The sequence below is a fragment of the Salvelinus namaycush genome, chromosome 26 (genome assembly GCF_016432855.1).
Source record: "Salvelinus namaycush isolate Seneca chromosome 26, SaNama_1.0, whole genome shotgun sequence".
Taxonomy (NCBI): Eukaryota; Metazoa; Chordata; class Actinopteri; order Salmoniformes; family Salmonidae; genus Salvelinus; species Salvelinus namaycush.
In genome coordinates this window covers 33,291,413-33,307,932 of record NC_052332.1, presented here as the reverse complement: position 1 = coordinate 33,307,932, position 16,520 = coordinate 33,291,413, and the positions used below count along the sequence as shown (strand labels likewise).

The window sequence follows — 16,520 nt, the reverse complement described above, 5'->3', positions numbered from 1 at the left end:
TGGCACTTTAGCAAGTCTTTATATATATAAAAAAATCTAAATTGAATTCTCCACGTGATGTTTAAAAAATATATGTATTTAACCCCTTATTTTTGGCACTAAACAGTCTAAGCCCTGACTAAGTGGGGGGGGGGGGGGGGGGGGGTTCTACTAAGCTATATGGAATCATTTTAAGGTCATACTAAGGATCATTTAGATATTAGATTTAGAATTGTAAAAAATATATAAAACAAATATTTGATGAACATTTTTATTTGGCCTTACTGCTGTTAGCCCATACAAATGCATTGAATAACCAATTCACTACACGGGGAAAAACAGACAGCCCCCCCCCCCAAAAAAAGAATCTAAAGGAAGTTCGTTCTTAAATGTCTGTCGTATATCTGAGAGATATAAGAAAGAGCAGGGAACATGTATTTAACCCTTATTTTTGGCACTAAACAGTCTCAGTATATACTTCCATAAAATAAATTCAACTGGTACCGGGGGACCTTCAGACAAGTCTTGTGAGGTCCTAGAGAAAAACAACTGATATTTACTGACAGACGAGTCCCAAGACACTTGTGGGGGTCGTAGAGCAAAACGGAGAACACAATCGTGTTCGAGAGAGTCATCTTTCCGTAGAGGGGTTAAGATATCAAAGGGATACAAAATGCACTCTTTTTGTGTAATGACCCATTGACGTGGCTCTCATTCCACATTTTTTCAAATGTATTTACGTTAATAAAATATGTATGTAGTAGTGGTTTCCCAGAGATATTATACCACACAGTGGTCTCAGTGATACAGACACAATCATCATAGTACTTTTTAAGAATTAATAAATGAATACAATATATCATTCATTAAAATCATCACACTTGCACGCATTTACAATGCTCTGGACTCATACTAGACTTAAGCCACTGAATACAAGGACCAGAGGGTGAGTAGCATGTAGGCTACCTGGGTCAACCGCCTCACTCCATTTACCCAGAGAGCCATCAAATGGCCACTGATGACTCTCTACATCATACTGTGTATCTGTTATTGTCTCAGAAGTTGGACTCCTTACAGGGGATGGATCTGAAGGTCACCTCTCTGTTGTCCTCCAGGAGAACGTCATAGCGGCAGAGAGGCCTGTGTGTGAGAGAGGGTGACATGGATGATTTAGTAAAAGGTACGAGAAGTAAGATGAGAGGTGAAAATGTTATGCAAAATGCAGAGAGGAAACAGTGTCTTCACATATTGTTAAAGCTACTATATCTCTCCTCTCGCGAATCGGTACTCAACCCGGACCTGCCTATCTCACAGCAGTCAGTTATTCCTTGTCCCTGATCCCAAGAGGCCTGTAAAAAGGCTTCTTTGCCTTGACAACAGACTGGTCACAGCTTGGGTCTGGACTAAGCCTCGGTGCCAAGGGCCTTACCGAATAGCGAGCGATCCTACCTCACCCTCTTGTGAGCAGGGCTTCTACCGTAAACATTAAGTACCAACCTCTCCTTGCCTGGCTAGGACTAGATTGAGATACTATACAGACTCCTACTAATGCCTTACTTTTGACAGCTGGGTGTGGAACCATTTCTAGAAACCAGGACTCTTAACGCCTCCAGCCAGAACTGTCAATAGGCTAACTGAAATGTTTTGTTGTTTTAAGAGGGTCTTTGAGATTCTTGCTGTAATTAAAAGCGCTATACAAATTAAATCTTATTATTAATATTATTTATTATAAAATCCTCAATCAACTAACTAGAACAAAAGTCCTGAGTAAAACGACATGCACTTGTCTGACTCTTTAATTTAATGGAAACAGGTTTGGAAATAATAAAACAAGTTAATTAAAAGTTTCACAACAGGTTTAAGAAGTCCATGTGGTTACATTTATTCACATGTACATGACAAATGCAGTATTTATTTGACAATACATAATGCTTTTGGCGCCTTTAACTACATCCCTTTAGGCATTTTTTTATTGTATTGACTGTGTTTCTGAATGTTTAATACACTACATGACCAAAAGTATGTGTACTCTTACTTGTCGAACATCTCATTCCAAAATCATGGGCATTAATATGGAGTTGTATTTATTATGGATCCCCTGCCAAGGCAGCAGCTACTCTTCCTGGGGTCCAGCAAAATTAAGGCAGTTCATACTATTTTAAAAACATAACAATACATTCACAGATTTCACAACATACTGTGTGCCCTCAGGCCCCTACTCCACCACTACCACATATCTACAGTACAAAATCCATATGTTTGTATAGCGTGGTATCGTGTGTGTGTGTGTGTGTGTGTGTGTGTGTGTGTGTGTGTGTGTGTGTGTGTGTGTGTGCCTATGTTTGTGCTGCATCATAGTCCCTGCTGTTCCATAAGGTGTATTTTAATCTGTTTTTTTAATCTAATTTTACTGCTTGCATCAGTTACTTGATGTGGAATAGAGTTCCATGGGTCTATGTAGTACTGTGCGCCTCCCATAGTCTGTTCGGGACTTGGGGACTGTGAAGAGACCTCTTGTGGCATGTCTTGTGGTGTATTCAACATGTCAATACCTCTCATAAAAACAAGTAGTGATGAAGTCAATCTCTCTGTACATCCAAGGGCCAGCCGTGCTGCCCTGTTTTGAGCCAATTGCAACTTTCCTGTCCTTTTTTTGTGGCACCTGACCACACGACTGAACAGTAGTCCAGGTGTGACAAAACCAGGGCCTGTAGGACCTGCGTTGTTGATAGTGCTGTTACGAAGGTAGAGCAGCGCTTTATTCTTGATTTACTTCTCCCCATCTTAGCTACTGTTGTATCAATATGTTTTGACCTTTTGCTACTATAACAGCCTCCACTCTTCTGGGAAGGCTTTCGACTAGATGTTGGAACATTGTTGCGGGGACTTGCTTCGATTCAGCCACAATAGCATTAGTGAGGTCGGGCACTGATGTTGTGCGATTAGGCCTGGCTCGCAGTCGGCATTCCAATTTCTCCCAAAGGTGTATGATGGGGTTGAGGTCAGGGCCCTTTCCAGGCCAGTCAAGTTCTTCCACTCCGATCTGGATAAACCATTTCTGTATGGAGGTCGCTTTGTCCACAGGTGCATTGTCACACTGAAACAGGAAGGGGCCTTCCCCAGACAGTTGCCACAATGTTGGAAGCACAGAATCGTCTAGAATGGCATTGTATGCTAAAGCGTTAAAGAGCCTAGCCCGAACCATTAAAAAAAGCCCCAGACTATTATTCCTCCACCACCAAACTTTACAGTTGGCACTATGCATTCGGGCAGGTAGTGTTCTCCTGGCATCCGCCAAACCCAGATTCGTCCGTCGGATTGCCAGATGGTGAAGCGTGATTCATCACTCCAGACAACGCGTTTCCACTGCTCCAGAGTCCAATGGCGGCGAGCTTTACACCACTCCAGCCGACGCTCAGCATTGCTCATGGTGATCTTAGGCTTGTGTACGGCTGCTCGGCCATGGAAACCCATTTCATGAAGCTTCCCGACGAACAGTTCTTGTGCTTACGTTGCTTTCAGAGGCAGATTGGAACTCTGTAGTAAGTGTTGCAACCGAGGACAGATTATTTTTACGTGCTTCGGCACTCAGTGGTCCCGTTCTGTGAGCTTGTGTGGCCTACCACTTTGCGGCTGAGCCGTTGTTGCTGCTAGACGTTTCCATTTCACAATAACAGCACTTACAGTTGACCAGGGCAGTTCTAGCAGGGCAGAAAAGGTGGCATCCTATGATGGTCCCACGTTGAAAGCCACTGAGCTCTTCAGTATGGGCCATTCTACTACCAATGTTTGTCTATGGAGATTGCATGGATGTGTGCTGAATTTAATACAGCTGTCAGCAACGGGTGTGGCTGAAATAGCCGAATCCACTAATTTGAAGGGGTGTCCACATATATATATATAATAGTGCATTTTCCTAGAATAATTACGGACCATAGCCCTTTGTCCTTTATGTTTAAGCTCAAAAGCAAAAACATAGCAATTTAACACAATGTTACTCAACACAGAAAGACATGTTTTTGGAAAAACATTTATACAATGAAGTATGCCCAACTATTGTCTGGGAATCTGTTAAAGCAAGAGACTGTATCATGTCTTACTCTTAACATGAGAAAAATAAGACCCATATAGAATAATAGAACAGAAAATCCACGACTTAGAAAGAAAACACAATTTGGATAGAAAAGTTGAAACCCTTCAACAGTTGGAACACTTTGAAGCTTGAATATAACACAATAAGCACCCGATCTGCAGAGATTGCTGCCATCAAATCCAATAAGTTAAGAAAGAGGAAGAGGAAGAGGAACGTCCCATCTACTGTATAACATTCAAACCAAAGATGGTAGTATAACAATGGATCCTTCTAAAATGAACTCGGTCTTAAAAACATTCTATCACAAACTGTATCAATTTGAAAAACAAAAGTTCATAGGAGGATATAGTCAATTTCCTTAAGGCTGTTTTACCAATTATAAGTGCACCAGAGAAAATGTATATGGATAGAAACATTACCCCATGTGAACTATTGGAGGCCATCAATAATCTACAAATTGGGAAATCTCCTGGTAATGATGAATTCCCAGTGGAGTTTTATAGACATTTTTGTCCCAAATTATTAAAGCCAATGTTACTTACGCTCAGCTCACAGTAGAACTAGAAAAAAAATGAACTTCCCCAGTCACTATGTTTGGCTACAATCCTGCTACTTAAAAAAAGTAATGCAGAGCCTTCCGCCCAGTATCAATTTCGAATGTGGATTACAAAATCATTGCTAAAGTATTGGCTTTTCGCAAAGAAAAACATTTTTAGTTGATTCACTCAGATCAAATAGGGTTTTCAGACAATCGCTGCAGTTTTTTCAATATAAATACATTTACATTTTAGTCATTTAGCAGATGCTCTTATCTAGAGCGACTTACACTTACAGTAGTGAGTGCACACATTTTCGTACTTTATAATTCGTACTTTATAATCCATCATTCCATATGGTGTAATGTGCATATTTGGTGGCTGTCTTAAAAATGTTTGGTTTTGGTCCGGTTTTTATTTAGTGGATTGAACTATTGTACAAATTTCGCCAAAGTGTCTATACAAACAAATGGACAGATGTCTAAATCATTTAAGTTATCAAGAGGGACAAGACAGGGATGACATTTGTATAGTTATTTATTTTCTCTAGCCACAGAACCCCTAGCATCAATAATTAGAAATCATGGCTCAATCTGGGGCATAGAGATTGGTGGAGGTCAACATGTGATATCATCGTATGCAGATTACATTTTACTTTATTTATCTGAACTAGAACATTCTCTGTCATTTATTTTACTACTGTTGGACACCTATGGTGGTGTATCAGGATTCAAAGTGAATTGGGAGAAAACTGAAATAATATATATTTCTACTTCTCAAGCTTAGAAAGTACATTTAAGTGGAAATGGACAAACACACATATGCAATACCTGGGTGTACTTATACCAAGCAATCTGGAGGAGGCATATAAAATCAATTACTCTCCTTTAATAGATAGGTTTGAATCTGATGTCCAGCGATGGAGATCAATTCCATCCAACCTTTTAAATAGAATAAATGGCCTGCTCTCCAACTTTATTTGGAATGGAAAACCTCAAGAGTCAAATTGACTGTTTTAAGCTTACCCTATAAAGCTGGAGGTCTTGGACTACCTCATATGAAGATGTATTACTGCACAACTGCGTTCAAAGGACAGCAGACTATCCTTGTGCATGGAGCAGTATCGAAGCCACAAATGTAATACTGTATGATCTAAAATATACTTACTACTTCGGGTCCATGGCGTTGAAGAAAAAAAGACAATCCAACAATCAATAAGACTGTTGAACAATTAGGCTAATTGACATCATTTGAGTCAAGTGGAGGTGTACCTGTGGATGTATTTCAAGGCCTACCTTCAAACTCAGTGCCTCTTTGCTCGACATCATGGGAAAATCAAAAGAAATCAGCCAAGACCTCAGAAAAAAAATTGTGGACTTCCGCAAGTCTGGTTCACCCTTGGGAGCAATTTCCAAACGCCTGAAGGTACCACGTTCATCTGTACAAACAATGGTAAGCAAGTATAAACACCATGGGACCACGCAGCCGTTATACCGCTCAGGAAGGAGACGCGTTCTTTCTCCTAGAGATGAACGTACTTCGGTGCGAAAAGTGAAAATCAATCCCAGAACTACAGCAAAGGACCTTGCGATGATGCTGGAGGAAACAGGTACAAAAGTATCTATATCCACAGTAAAACGAGTCTATATCGACAAAACCTGAAAGGCCGCTCAGCAAGGAAGAAGCCACTGCTCCAAAACCGCCATAAAAAAGCCAGACTACGGTTTGCAACTGCTCATGGGGACAAAGATCGTACTTTTTGGAGAAATGTCCTCTGGTCTGATGAAACAAAAATATAACTGTTTGGCCATAATGACCGTTGTTATGTTTGGAGGAAAAAGGGGGAGGCTTGCAAGCTGAAGAACACCATCCCAACCGTGAAGCATGGGGGTGGCAGCATCATGTTGTGGGGGTGCTTTCCTGCAGGTGAGACTGGTGCACTTCACAAAATAGATGGCATCATAAAGAGGGAAAATTATGTGGATATATTGAAGCAACATCTCATGACATCAGTCAGGAAGTTAAAGCTTGGTCGCAAATGGGTCTTCCAAATGGACAATGACCCCAAGCATACTTCCAAAGTAGTGGCAAAATGGCTTAAGGACAACAAAGTCAAGGTATTGGAGTGGCCATCACAAAGCCCTGACCTCATTCCTATATAAAATTTGTGGGCAGAACTGAAAAAGCATGTGCGAGCAAGGATGCCTACAAACCTGACTCAGTTACACCAGCTCTGTCAGGAGGAATGGGTCAAAATTCACCCAATTTATTGTGGGAAGCTTGTGGAAGGCTACCCAAACGTTTGACCCAAGTTAAGCAATTTAAAGGCAATGCTACCAAATACTAATTGATGGTTGTGTGTAAACTTCTGACCCACTGGGAATGTGATGAAAGAAATAGAAGCTGAAATAAATCTTTCTCTCTACTATTATTCTGACATTTCACATTCTTAAAATAAAGTGGTGAATTTTTACTAGGATTAAATGTCTGGAATTGTGAAAAACTGAGTTTAAATGTATTTGGCTAAGGTGTATGTAAACCTCCGACTTGAACTGTATGCATAGTCACTTTACCCCTACCTACTTGTACCAATTACCTAGACTAACCTGTACCCCCGCACATTGACTCGGTACCGGTACTCCTGGTATATAGCCCCGTTATTGTTACTTTTTATAATTTTTTACTTTCGTTTATTTGGTAAATATTTTCTTAACTCTTTCTTGAACTGCATTGTTGGTTAAGGGCTTGTAAGTAAGATTTTCATGGTAAGGTCTACACCTGTTGTATTCGGCGCATGTGACAAATAAAGTTTGATTTGATTCTCAATACCATTAGTATTTGGGAAAATGTACATGAATTCATGAAGTGGATAAAACCAATATAGCCAGGTACCACTATTTGGAATAACCCCACCTTACATCCAGTGTTTAATGACAACACCTTTAAGTTCTGGTTCCAAAGTGGCATCGTGAATTTTTTTAATCTCTACTGCCATTCAGTCAATATCAAAAAATAGTTGTATTATTCAAGGCCAATTTCTTTAAGTTCTTACAACTCTGAAATCTTATTTAATCACTTCAACATAATCTGGATAAACCTAAGGCATCTAGCACAGAAAAAATACTGAAAGAAGCTGCTACAACAAAGAAGTTGATTGAAGTTATATTAAGGGTTTATTAAAACTCTACCTGATGGTTCAGAACATATAAGGGAAAAATAGGAAACAGATCTAAAGAAAGAAATTGAGGAGAACCATTGGTCACAGATATGTGAAAATGTTCATACCTGCCCTACAACCTAAAACATAAACTAATGCAATTTAAGATAAGCTATAGGACTTACTTCACTCCTGCCAGAATGCATGTAATGCACCAAGAAATGTAACATCTCTGTTAAAGATTCAAAAAGCACAAAGGAAATCTATTACATATATTGTGACAAACTGACACCATTTTGAGATAATGTATGTCAGGGATCATAAACTAGATTCAGCCACAGGCCAATTTTTTTTCTTGAGCAGATGGTCTGGGGGCTGGAACATAATTACAAATCATTTGTAGACTGCAAATTGACTGCAACAGTTATAATATAATTTGATTAAAACAATAATTTCAAACCTTGCGTACATTTGTATACGATCACGTGCTTTCTATTATGCATCGGAATACTTGGCCACAGATTAACAAAATTAAAATAAATTGGAGCTGATTTCCTGGTGTTTTTACAGTCTTTTATGTCCAACAATTTAAAAAAAGATATATTTATTTATACAGTATATACAGTACCAGTCAAAAGTTTGGACACACCTACTCATTCCAGAGTTCCTTTATTTTCACTATTTTCTACATTGTAGAATAATACTGAAGACATCAAAACTATGAAATAACGCATGGAATCATGTAACCAAAAAAGTGCTAAACAAGTCAAAATATATTTCATATTTGATATTCTTCAAAGTACCCACCATTTGCCTTGATGACAGCTTTGCACAGTCTTGGCCATGAGAAACAAGATTCTCTGATCTGATGAAATCAAGATTGAACTCTTTGGCCTGAATGCCAAGCATCACTTCTGGAGGAAACCTGGCACCATCCCTACAGTGAAGCAAGGTGGTGGTAGCATCATGCTGATATTTTTTCAGTGGCAGGGTGTAGTCAGGATCGAGGCAAAGATGAACAGATCAAAATACAGAGAGATCCTTAATGAAAACTTGCTCCAGAGCACTCAAGACCTCAGCCTGGGGTGAAGGTTCACCTTCCAACAGGACATCAACCCTAAGCACACAGCCAAGACAACGCAGGAGTGGCTTCGGGACTAGTCTCTGAATGTCTTTGAGTGGCCCAGCCAGAGCCCGGACTTGAACCTGATCGAACATCTCTGGAGAGACCTGAAAATAGCTGTGCAGCAATGCTCCCAATCCAACCTGGCAGAGCTTGAGAGGATCTACTGAGAAGAATGGGAGAAACTCCCCATATACAGGTGTGCCAAGCTTGTAGCGTCATACCCAAGAAGGCTCGATGCTGTAATCGCTACCAAAGGTGCTTCAACAAAGTACTGAGTCTGATACTTTTTGCTAATAAATTAGCAAACATTTCTAAAAACCTGTTTTTGATTTGTCAGTATGTGGTATTGTGTGTAGATTGATGAGGGGGGAAAAACAATTTAATCAATTTTATAATAAGGCTGTAACGTAACAAAATGTGGAAAAAGTCAAGGGGTCTGAATACTTTCCGAAGGCACTGTATGGAGACTGTTTAGTTAGATACCTTTTTTTTTTTTTTTTTTTTTACATGTATTTTTCTTATCTCTCAGATATAGGATAGACACTTCAGAACAAACTTCCTTAACATTTTTGGGGTGGGACTATCTGTTGTTCCATGTAGTGAATCTGTTATTCAATGCATTTGTATGGGCTAACAGGGCTTAGACTGTTAAGTGAGAAATAAGGAGTTAAATACATGAACAAAAAAAAACATGTTTCCTGATCTTTCTGGTATCGCTCAGATATAGGACAGACAAGACTTCTCTTAACCCTAACAGCTAGGGCTAGCTAATGTTAGCGTTAGCCACCTAGCCACTTAGCTAACGTTAGCCACAACAATTTGGAATTCGTAACATGTCATACGTTTAGCAAATTCGTAACATATTGTACGTTGTGCAAATTTGTAATTTATCATACTAAATGGATTAATACATACCATACGAAACAGCACTGTACGTACAGCACCATTCTCAGAAAGTCCTCAACAGTACAGAACTCCAAATGGACCAATTTTGGATGGGTGCACTTACTGTATACAATGATTTATGTGTGTCTCTAAGTGTGCATATGCTATCTCCCTGGGTATAAAACCTTGCTCCTTTTTTAACATACGCTGCTTTTCAAATGGAACATATAACATTTCTATAGTATACCTCAAACTGCAGATACACAGGATGTCATTATCTAAGTATAATTTCCTGTTGCAACAACAGACTTTTAATCTTCTCTCAACCCCAAAAGATCTGCATTGGCAGTATTCACATTTTACTTCACACAAGGTTTATTTAACATTTCCAATTTTAATCTAATTATAATTGCTATCAACTTTTTCCAACAACACGAAAGGGAAAAGTAAAAGAAAAGGTGCCACGTAGAAAATAGGTGACACGTGATAGAAGCTTTAGAGGAAAGAGGATGTGACGAACACTGACCTGTCTTTGCGCTCCAGGTGTGTGAGACGGATGCGGAGCACCCGTAGTTTGTACTTAGGTTTAAATGCATTCACCCTGGAGAATTTGATTGAGATCTTGTGGACTTTCTGAAGGTCTTTTTCAAACTGGGCCAGTAATCGGGTCTCTGAGTACTTCTTAAAACTGGATGCTTTACTGAAGAAGGAGAGCATATGAGATGTTAATGAGATTCCCCAGAGTGTATATCTATACTGTATGTACAGTATGTGTTGTTTTGGTAATGATACAGTGAGTAAATAGTTACTTACTGGTTTATTGTTGCCTCTGTCACCTCACTACCATTGTGTAGTTTTATGGTGATGTAGCCCCAGCGAGTATCACGGTTCCATGTTACAATGTCCACCCAATAGTTTGTCTCTGAGAGAGAGAGGTAAAAAAGTACATACATTCATTTGATTTCCTCTGACCAATGACCTAGTTACAGATCTCTGTATGTTTCCATTCATTGAATAGGCACAGCAACATATTTTTTAACAACTTTGACAGAGCTCTTGTTAGTCTTGCTATACTGTACGTTTTGCCTGATCATTTAAAATAAGCCAGGCATGCAAAGCTAGACCAGGAAGACCATCACAGAAAAATGACTGGCCATTATGTACAACAGTATTCCCGGCAAATCTCTCTTTAGAGGTCAAATGTGTGTGCAAGCTGATGATTATCCTCTTACTGCAGTATGGTGTCTGTTTATTGGTGGTGAAGAAAGCCTTGGTTTGCCGCAGAGGCACCAGAGACTCCTTCCACTCTATGATGTCATAACCTGAAACAACAGATAAAACAGCCATGTTATGTCTACGTGAAGGGACACTGCATTCCAAAACAGATTGCGTTTCACATTGAAGAACTATGGTTGCTATTGGACAGGCATGTGAAAAGATCTGATGTGATTGGTCAAAATAGCAACTAGTGTGATTTAAAAAAAAATCAGAATTGGGCTGCATGTGTAAGTGCAGCCTATGTGTGATTCAGTAATGTACATTCGCTTAATTAAGGCCTTGATTTTGGCGAGTAGGTAAACTATCACATCTTTACGTGATTAAAAAAAGCTTTTAATGAGATGAAACTCATGAATCTAAGGGGAGTTAGAGGGCCCACCAAATATAGGGCATCCGGCAGGTTTGAATTGATCACAGTCCATGCAAAGTCCGTCCAGGAAGTCAGTGTAGGAGGTGCAGGGGAAGGCCCTGATGTTACAGGTCCGGTTCAGGGAACCCAGATAGAGGAGCACTGATCTCTGGTGGTCACACTTAAAATAGCTGGACCCTGGGAGAGTAGGAAGGGGAGAACTGAGGATGGATTTAGAGGACATCAGTGATGTATTTACCATTACAGGAATAAACTATGTGATACACATGTTGAATTCATATCTTATGTATCATTCGAAGGACGGTCTCTTACTAAGCGACTTACCTGATAAGATGGTCAGTGGACAGCCAGGCTGGTCGGCTCCACCGTTAGCATAGAAATCAATGTGGCCCAAAGGCTTCCTGAAACCAAATGCTGGTAACGCACAATGAACACGTGACAGAACAGGAAACACATCACATGACTACATGATTCCCATTGTATTAAACCAAACAGGCAAGCAGAGGCACATACCGTCCATGTCTGTGTGCACAACGTCCACAAACTGTGCATCTGTAGGGTCCAGACGATCCTCAGGGGGTTTCCCGTTGAACTGAGGCCCCGCTGGATCTACAGCTGATCAGGTCAATATCAGATCAGTACAGATGTAGGATCTTCATTTTATCACTCTTTGCAAACTTGTAGTGTATTCGAGGTTTAAAAAGGCTTCTAAAGTTTGTATCTATAATAAAAACGACAAAGAAGAAACAGAAAATCTATTCTAACCTGTGATCCTCCCAATTTTGCCATTGAACTTGGCTCCAACAAAGCCTGTGATGTGAGCTCCTAGACTGAGCCCAATCATATGGATGGAACTAAGAGAGGCACCATTCTCCTGACACAGACAAAACAGGCAAAAGAGATACTACACTGTTAGTACAAAGTAATACATTTGGCCCTCATCAAATATGTTCGGTATTCAGACTAAGCACCCATTCTTAACCTGCATGTTTCGGATGAAGGCAGTGAGGTTGTCCGCTGTATCTCGTGAGTAGGTCACAACTTTCAGGTAGTTGATATTGGCAGCTCCGTGGTTCCAGTCCACCACCAGGACATTCATGTCTCCGCGGGCCAACAGCTGCTCTATGATGTTATTCAACCAGTTGGGCGGAGCGCCCGTAGGACGGTAGCCATGAACGACAAAAGTGGTGGGCTTGGTGAGGTTGAACTGGGGCTGGGCTGACAGGTTATGGTGGGACAGCTCCTGACCACAGGTCAGATTAGCTCTGGTGTACAGCAACAGCTTCACATACAGACTGGTTCCAATGATAGCGTGATAAAGGTCCAGATAAGTGAACACATCACATTCATGGGCTAGAGACAGGGTTAGTCAAGGGGAAAGAGAGAGAGTCAGAAAGAAGAAATCACCGTCATTGCTGATTGGGAAGTAACATAAGCAGCCTTTCCTTTAAGTGACTGTTTACACAGCCTGTTTATGTGATGATTTAAAGTTTCCAAATGGTCGGCCAATAGCTGGGGGGGGTATTATTTGATGTCCCCACCCTATGTGTAGCACAGTTAAAGTGCACTTAATCAAGTGTGTATGTATGTGTGTGTGTGCATGCGTGTGTGTAAGGTCACCATACCTCTATATATTTCAACAGATCCCAGCAGCAGTGCCAGGAACCACCAAAAGATCATCATTCAGTTCTGCAATGGTTACAAAATGCCATAAAACAGGGTGAATCCCTTTCTCCAACTATTGTAAAGTAACACTATTTGATTGTACATTAACATGGTGAGACCAGTTGACTGAGCTGGATAGCTCTGTCCCTCTCGCTTACATTGTGTGATTATGGTGAATTTGTGTACTACTGGGCATGCCGTGGTGCTGCATTTGCTTCACCGCATCAATAATGGCATGTGTAAGCTTGTAGAGTAGGCAAAAGAGGGAAGATTTCAAAAAGCGTAAATTCTCTAAAGCTAGTGAGCTATTTTTGATTGCAATTGAGAAGTATCCCCCAATTGTCACTGGAGAGTCACTCTGTCATCAGAACAGCTCATGGACATAGGTTGATACTGAAGCAGCACTCTGGTCATGTAAATGTAATGACAGATCAGCACTAGGTAATTTACTAGGTAGTTTTCTAATCCTGATTCTGCAGTGTGTGATCCCATGTGTGTGGCTTTCTTCATTGTTACAATAAAATTAATGAGGAGCTAGGAAGACATTCTTCCTGACTGATCCTGCATTCAACTCGAATAGTGATAGGCATTACTGATGGGCATTGATATGGCAAGTATCAGGTGCATTTTTTCTAACAGATGTCAATATCACATTGGTTTGAATGAATAACATTGTGTGGACTGTGTGGGCTTCACTTCAAAGGCTTGTGAAATTCAGACAACTGCTTGCTGATTGCCCATTGGGTCAGGTATGAATGTTCTGGGGTCCTAACCTTCCCAGTCAGTTTGAATACAAGGGAAGGCATCAGCAGGCAGTTAAGTAAACTGAGAGCTGGTGAGAGGGTTTGTGATGGCCGGAACAGTCATGTATGCTAAACTGAGAGCTGGTGAGAGGGTTTGTGATGGCCGGAACAGTCATGTATGCTAAACTGAGAGCTGGTGAGAGGGTTTGTGATGGCCGGAACAGTCATGTATGCTAAACTGAGAGCTGGTGAGAGGGTTTGTGATGGCCGGAACAGTCATGTATGCTAAACTGAGAGCTGGTGAGAGGGTTTGTGATGGTCGGAACAGTCATGTATGCTAAACTGAGAGCTGGTGAGAGGGTTTGTGATGGCCGGAACAGTCATGTATGCTAAACTGAGAGCTGGTGAGAGGGTTTGTGATGGCCGGAACAGTCATGTATGCTAAACTGAGAGCTGGTGAGAGGGTTTGTGATGGCCGGAACAGTCATGTATGCTAAACTGAGAGCTGGTGAGAGGGTTTGTGATGGCCGGAACAGTCATGTATGCTAAATTGAGAGCTGGTGAGAGGGTTTGTGATGGCCGGAACAGTCATGTATGCTAAACTGAGAGCTGGTGAGAGGGTTTGTGATGGCCGGAACAGTCATGTATGCTAAACTGAGAGCTGGTGAGAGGGTTTGTGATGGCCGGAACAGTCATGTATGCTCTTTTACATAAAAGTGTAGGTTAACAGCAAGGATAAAACAATATCTTGATATGCCTTGCTCAAACAATAATGATATCATATTGCATTATTGATATTGGTGCTCACCACTAAGACAGCACGGACACCTTCTTAATTAGTAGCACAGATATAAGCACATTATCATTGCATTCTTTGGAACTCAAGTGACAGTAACTTCCAAAGTTGCCTCACCCTCCCGCCTACAGTTTCACTTCCTGTTTGTATGACAAAGGGATCCAATCTTTGTCTTAGTACAGTTTTTAATAAAAACATATTCCTAGGAAACGTGTAAGCCTATAGCATGCATAAAAGTAAGTGTGTGTATGTGTGTGAGAGAGAAATAATAAAAAAGGAATTTGGTAAAAGGAAAGAAATGGTTTCAGACCATCATAACCTAATGCAGTAATAACATCGTTGATCTCCCCTGTGACAACGACACTGCTTGGCCATCAGTGTGAAACCTTGTGGTTAATCCTTGTGGTTGTGTTCAAAACTTCTTGGATGTGGTCATGTACTGAGCTGGATTGTCGTCAAAACACAAAGCTAATAATCCACACAACCGGGAGCCGGTTAGATGACAATGTAATGTAAATGTTGAATGGCTTCAGTGCAGGTAGATTGTAGGTTTTAATATTCAGTAATTAGAAGGGGGAAAAAGGTTAAAAGTAATCCACACAATCAGAAGAACAACGCCTGTACATGTTGCTCACAGACAACGTGTTTTATTTATATTATTAGACCTCACATGTTTACAGTAATAAAAACCCTGCCGTAATGCCATTCTCCATAGTGTACATGCTGTAGTCTGCTCTGCCAACAATCTACTCTATTATAGAATAATAATACTGCTGAAGAAGCTTTAAAACCTGATTCAGGGAGAAATATAGGGAGTATGAGAGAGATAAGCAGAGAGGAATTGAGACATTGTGGAAGTCTTACCTTGTTGTTACCTTGGGAGCACTGGTTCCCTGGGCTCAGTGTGTCAAGAGATTCAGAGCCCTCTATTCATGTCTGCGTGTCTGTGTTCACTAGAGAAAGTAAGAGGTGAGACCACAGAGCGATATAAACTCCCACTGTTCTAGCCTGGCCACACCCCCCTGCCCAAGGACATAATTTGACACATTCCTACTCAGGTTGCTGAGATAGCTATCTAGCCCTTTCACACGTACCATCATACATGGTGTGATCGTTCTACAGTGGTCCCTGAAGCATACGATCACACCCCGTGTGATTAGAACACTCATTTAGAACGCTCATTTAGAACGGCCAGTTTCGAATAACGCAACAATCAGCATTTGAGCTGGCCACACTTTTTTCAGAAACTATTTACACAAACACTGTCGTCACAAAGTTATGTCCCGAATGTGAGCAGTTTATTTTTGGATGCAATGTTCAGTTATTCACAAAAGTGTATATATAGCATAACACAATCATCCTAACCGGAAAAATGTAGGCTACATTTGTCCTAGCGCTAACTGAGGAAAGATTGAGCAACACAAGCGGTCATATTTTCTAACTCTCGGCTGACATAAACTACAATATGAATTAGCTAATAGCAATTACTATGTATAATTAATCACATCATGGGTGAGCTCACTGTTGATCAAAATATTTGAGTAAAACACTTTCTAGAAATCGAAAGTAATCCGACGATTAGTTTCAGCACGCAGCCAGGCTTTTTTCCCTCACAGAAATCAAAGATAAGACAAGATGAGTTTGGTCTGTTTATAGTATGCATGTTGAAGGTGTATGTCGTCTACCATCGTTCACATCCCACATTCACTTCCTGAAGTTCTCAAAAAATGAGTGAACCCTTACTCACCTCATTTTGCTATAGCATCTTTGGTCCGACAGACGATCAAGTGAAACCCAGAATGCATTGTATGTCAACAAACATGGCTCCACACACATAGCTGGAATTAGCTTAGCTCATCATAATCAGTACAACCTTCCAAAACATTATTTTA

General features: G+C 40.6%; 1 protein-coding gene across 1 annotated transcript; it reads right to left on the bottom strand.

The window, feature by feature from the left end:
• Positions 1-234: 234 nt before the first annotated feature.
• LOC120021707 (lipase member H-like) lies at positions 235-16,422 on the bottom strand. Its single transcript, XM_038965547.1, has 12 exons — positions 16,376-16,422; positions 15,493-15,581; positions 13,050-13,113; positions 12,407-12,777; positions 12,190-12,298; positions 11,938-12,039; positions 11,749-11,838; positions 11,434-11,601; positions 11,009-11,098; positions 10,590-10,698; positions 10,303-10,476; positions 235-1,119 (listed from the first exon to the last, which is right to left on the bottom strand). The coding sequence occupies exons 3-12, from the start codon at positions 13,105-13,107 to the stop codon at positions 1,035-1,037; spliced, it is 1,356 nt and encodes a 451-aa protein (XP_038821475.1). The 5' UTR covers positions 13,108-13,113; positions 15,493-15,581; positions 16,376-16,422; the 3' UTR covers positions 235-1,034.
• Between the last annotated feature and the right edge of the window lie 98 nt (positions 16,423-16,520).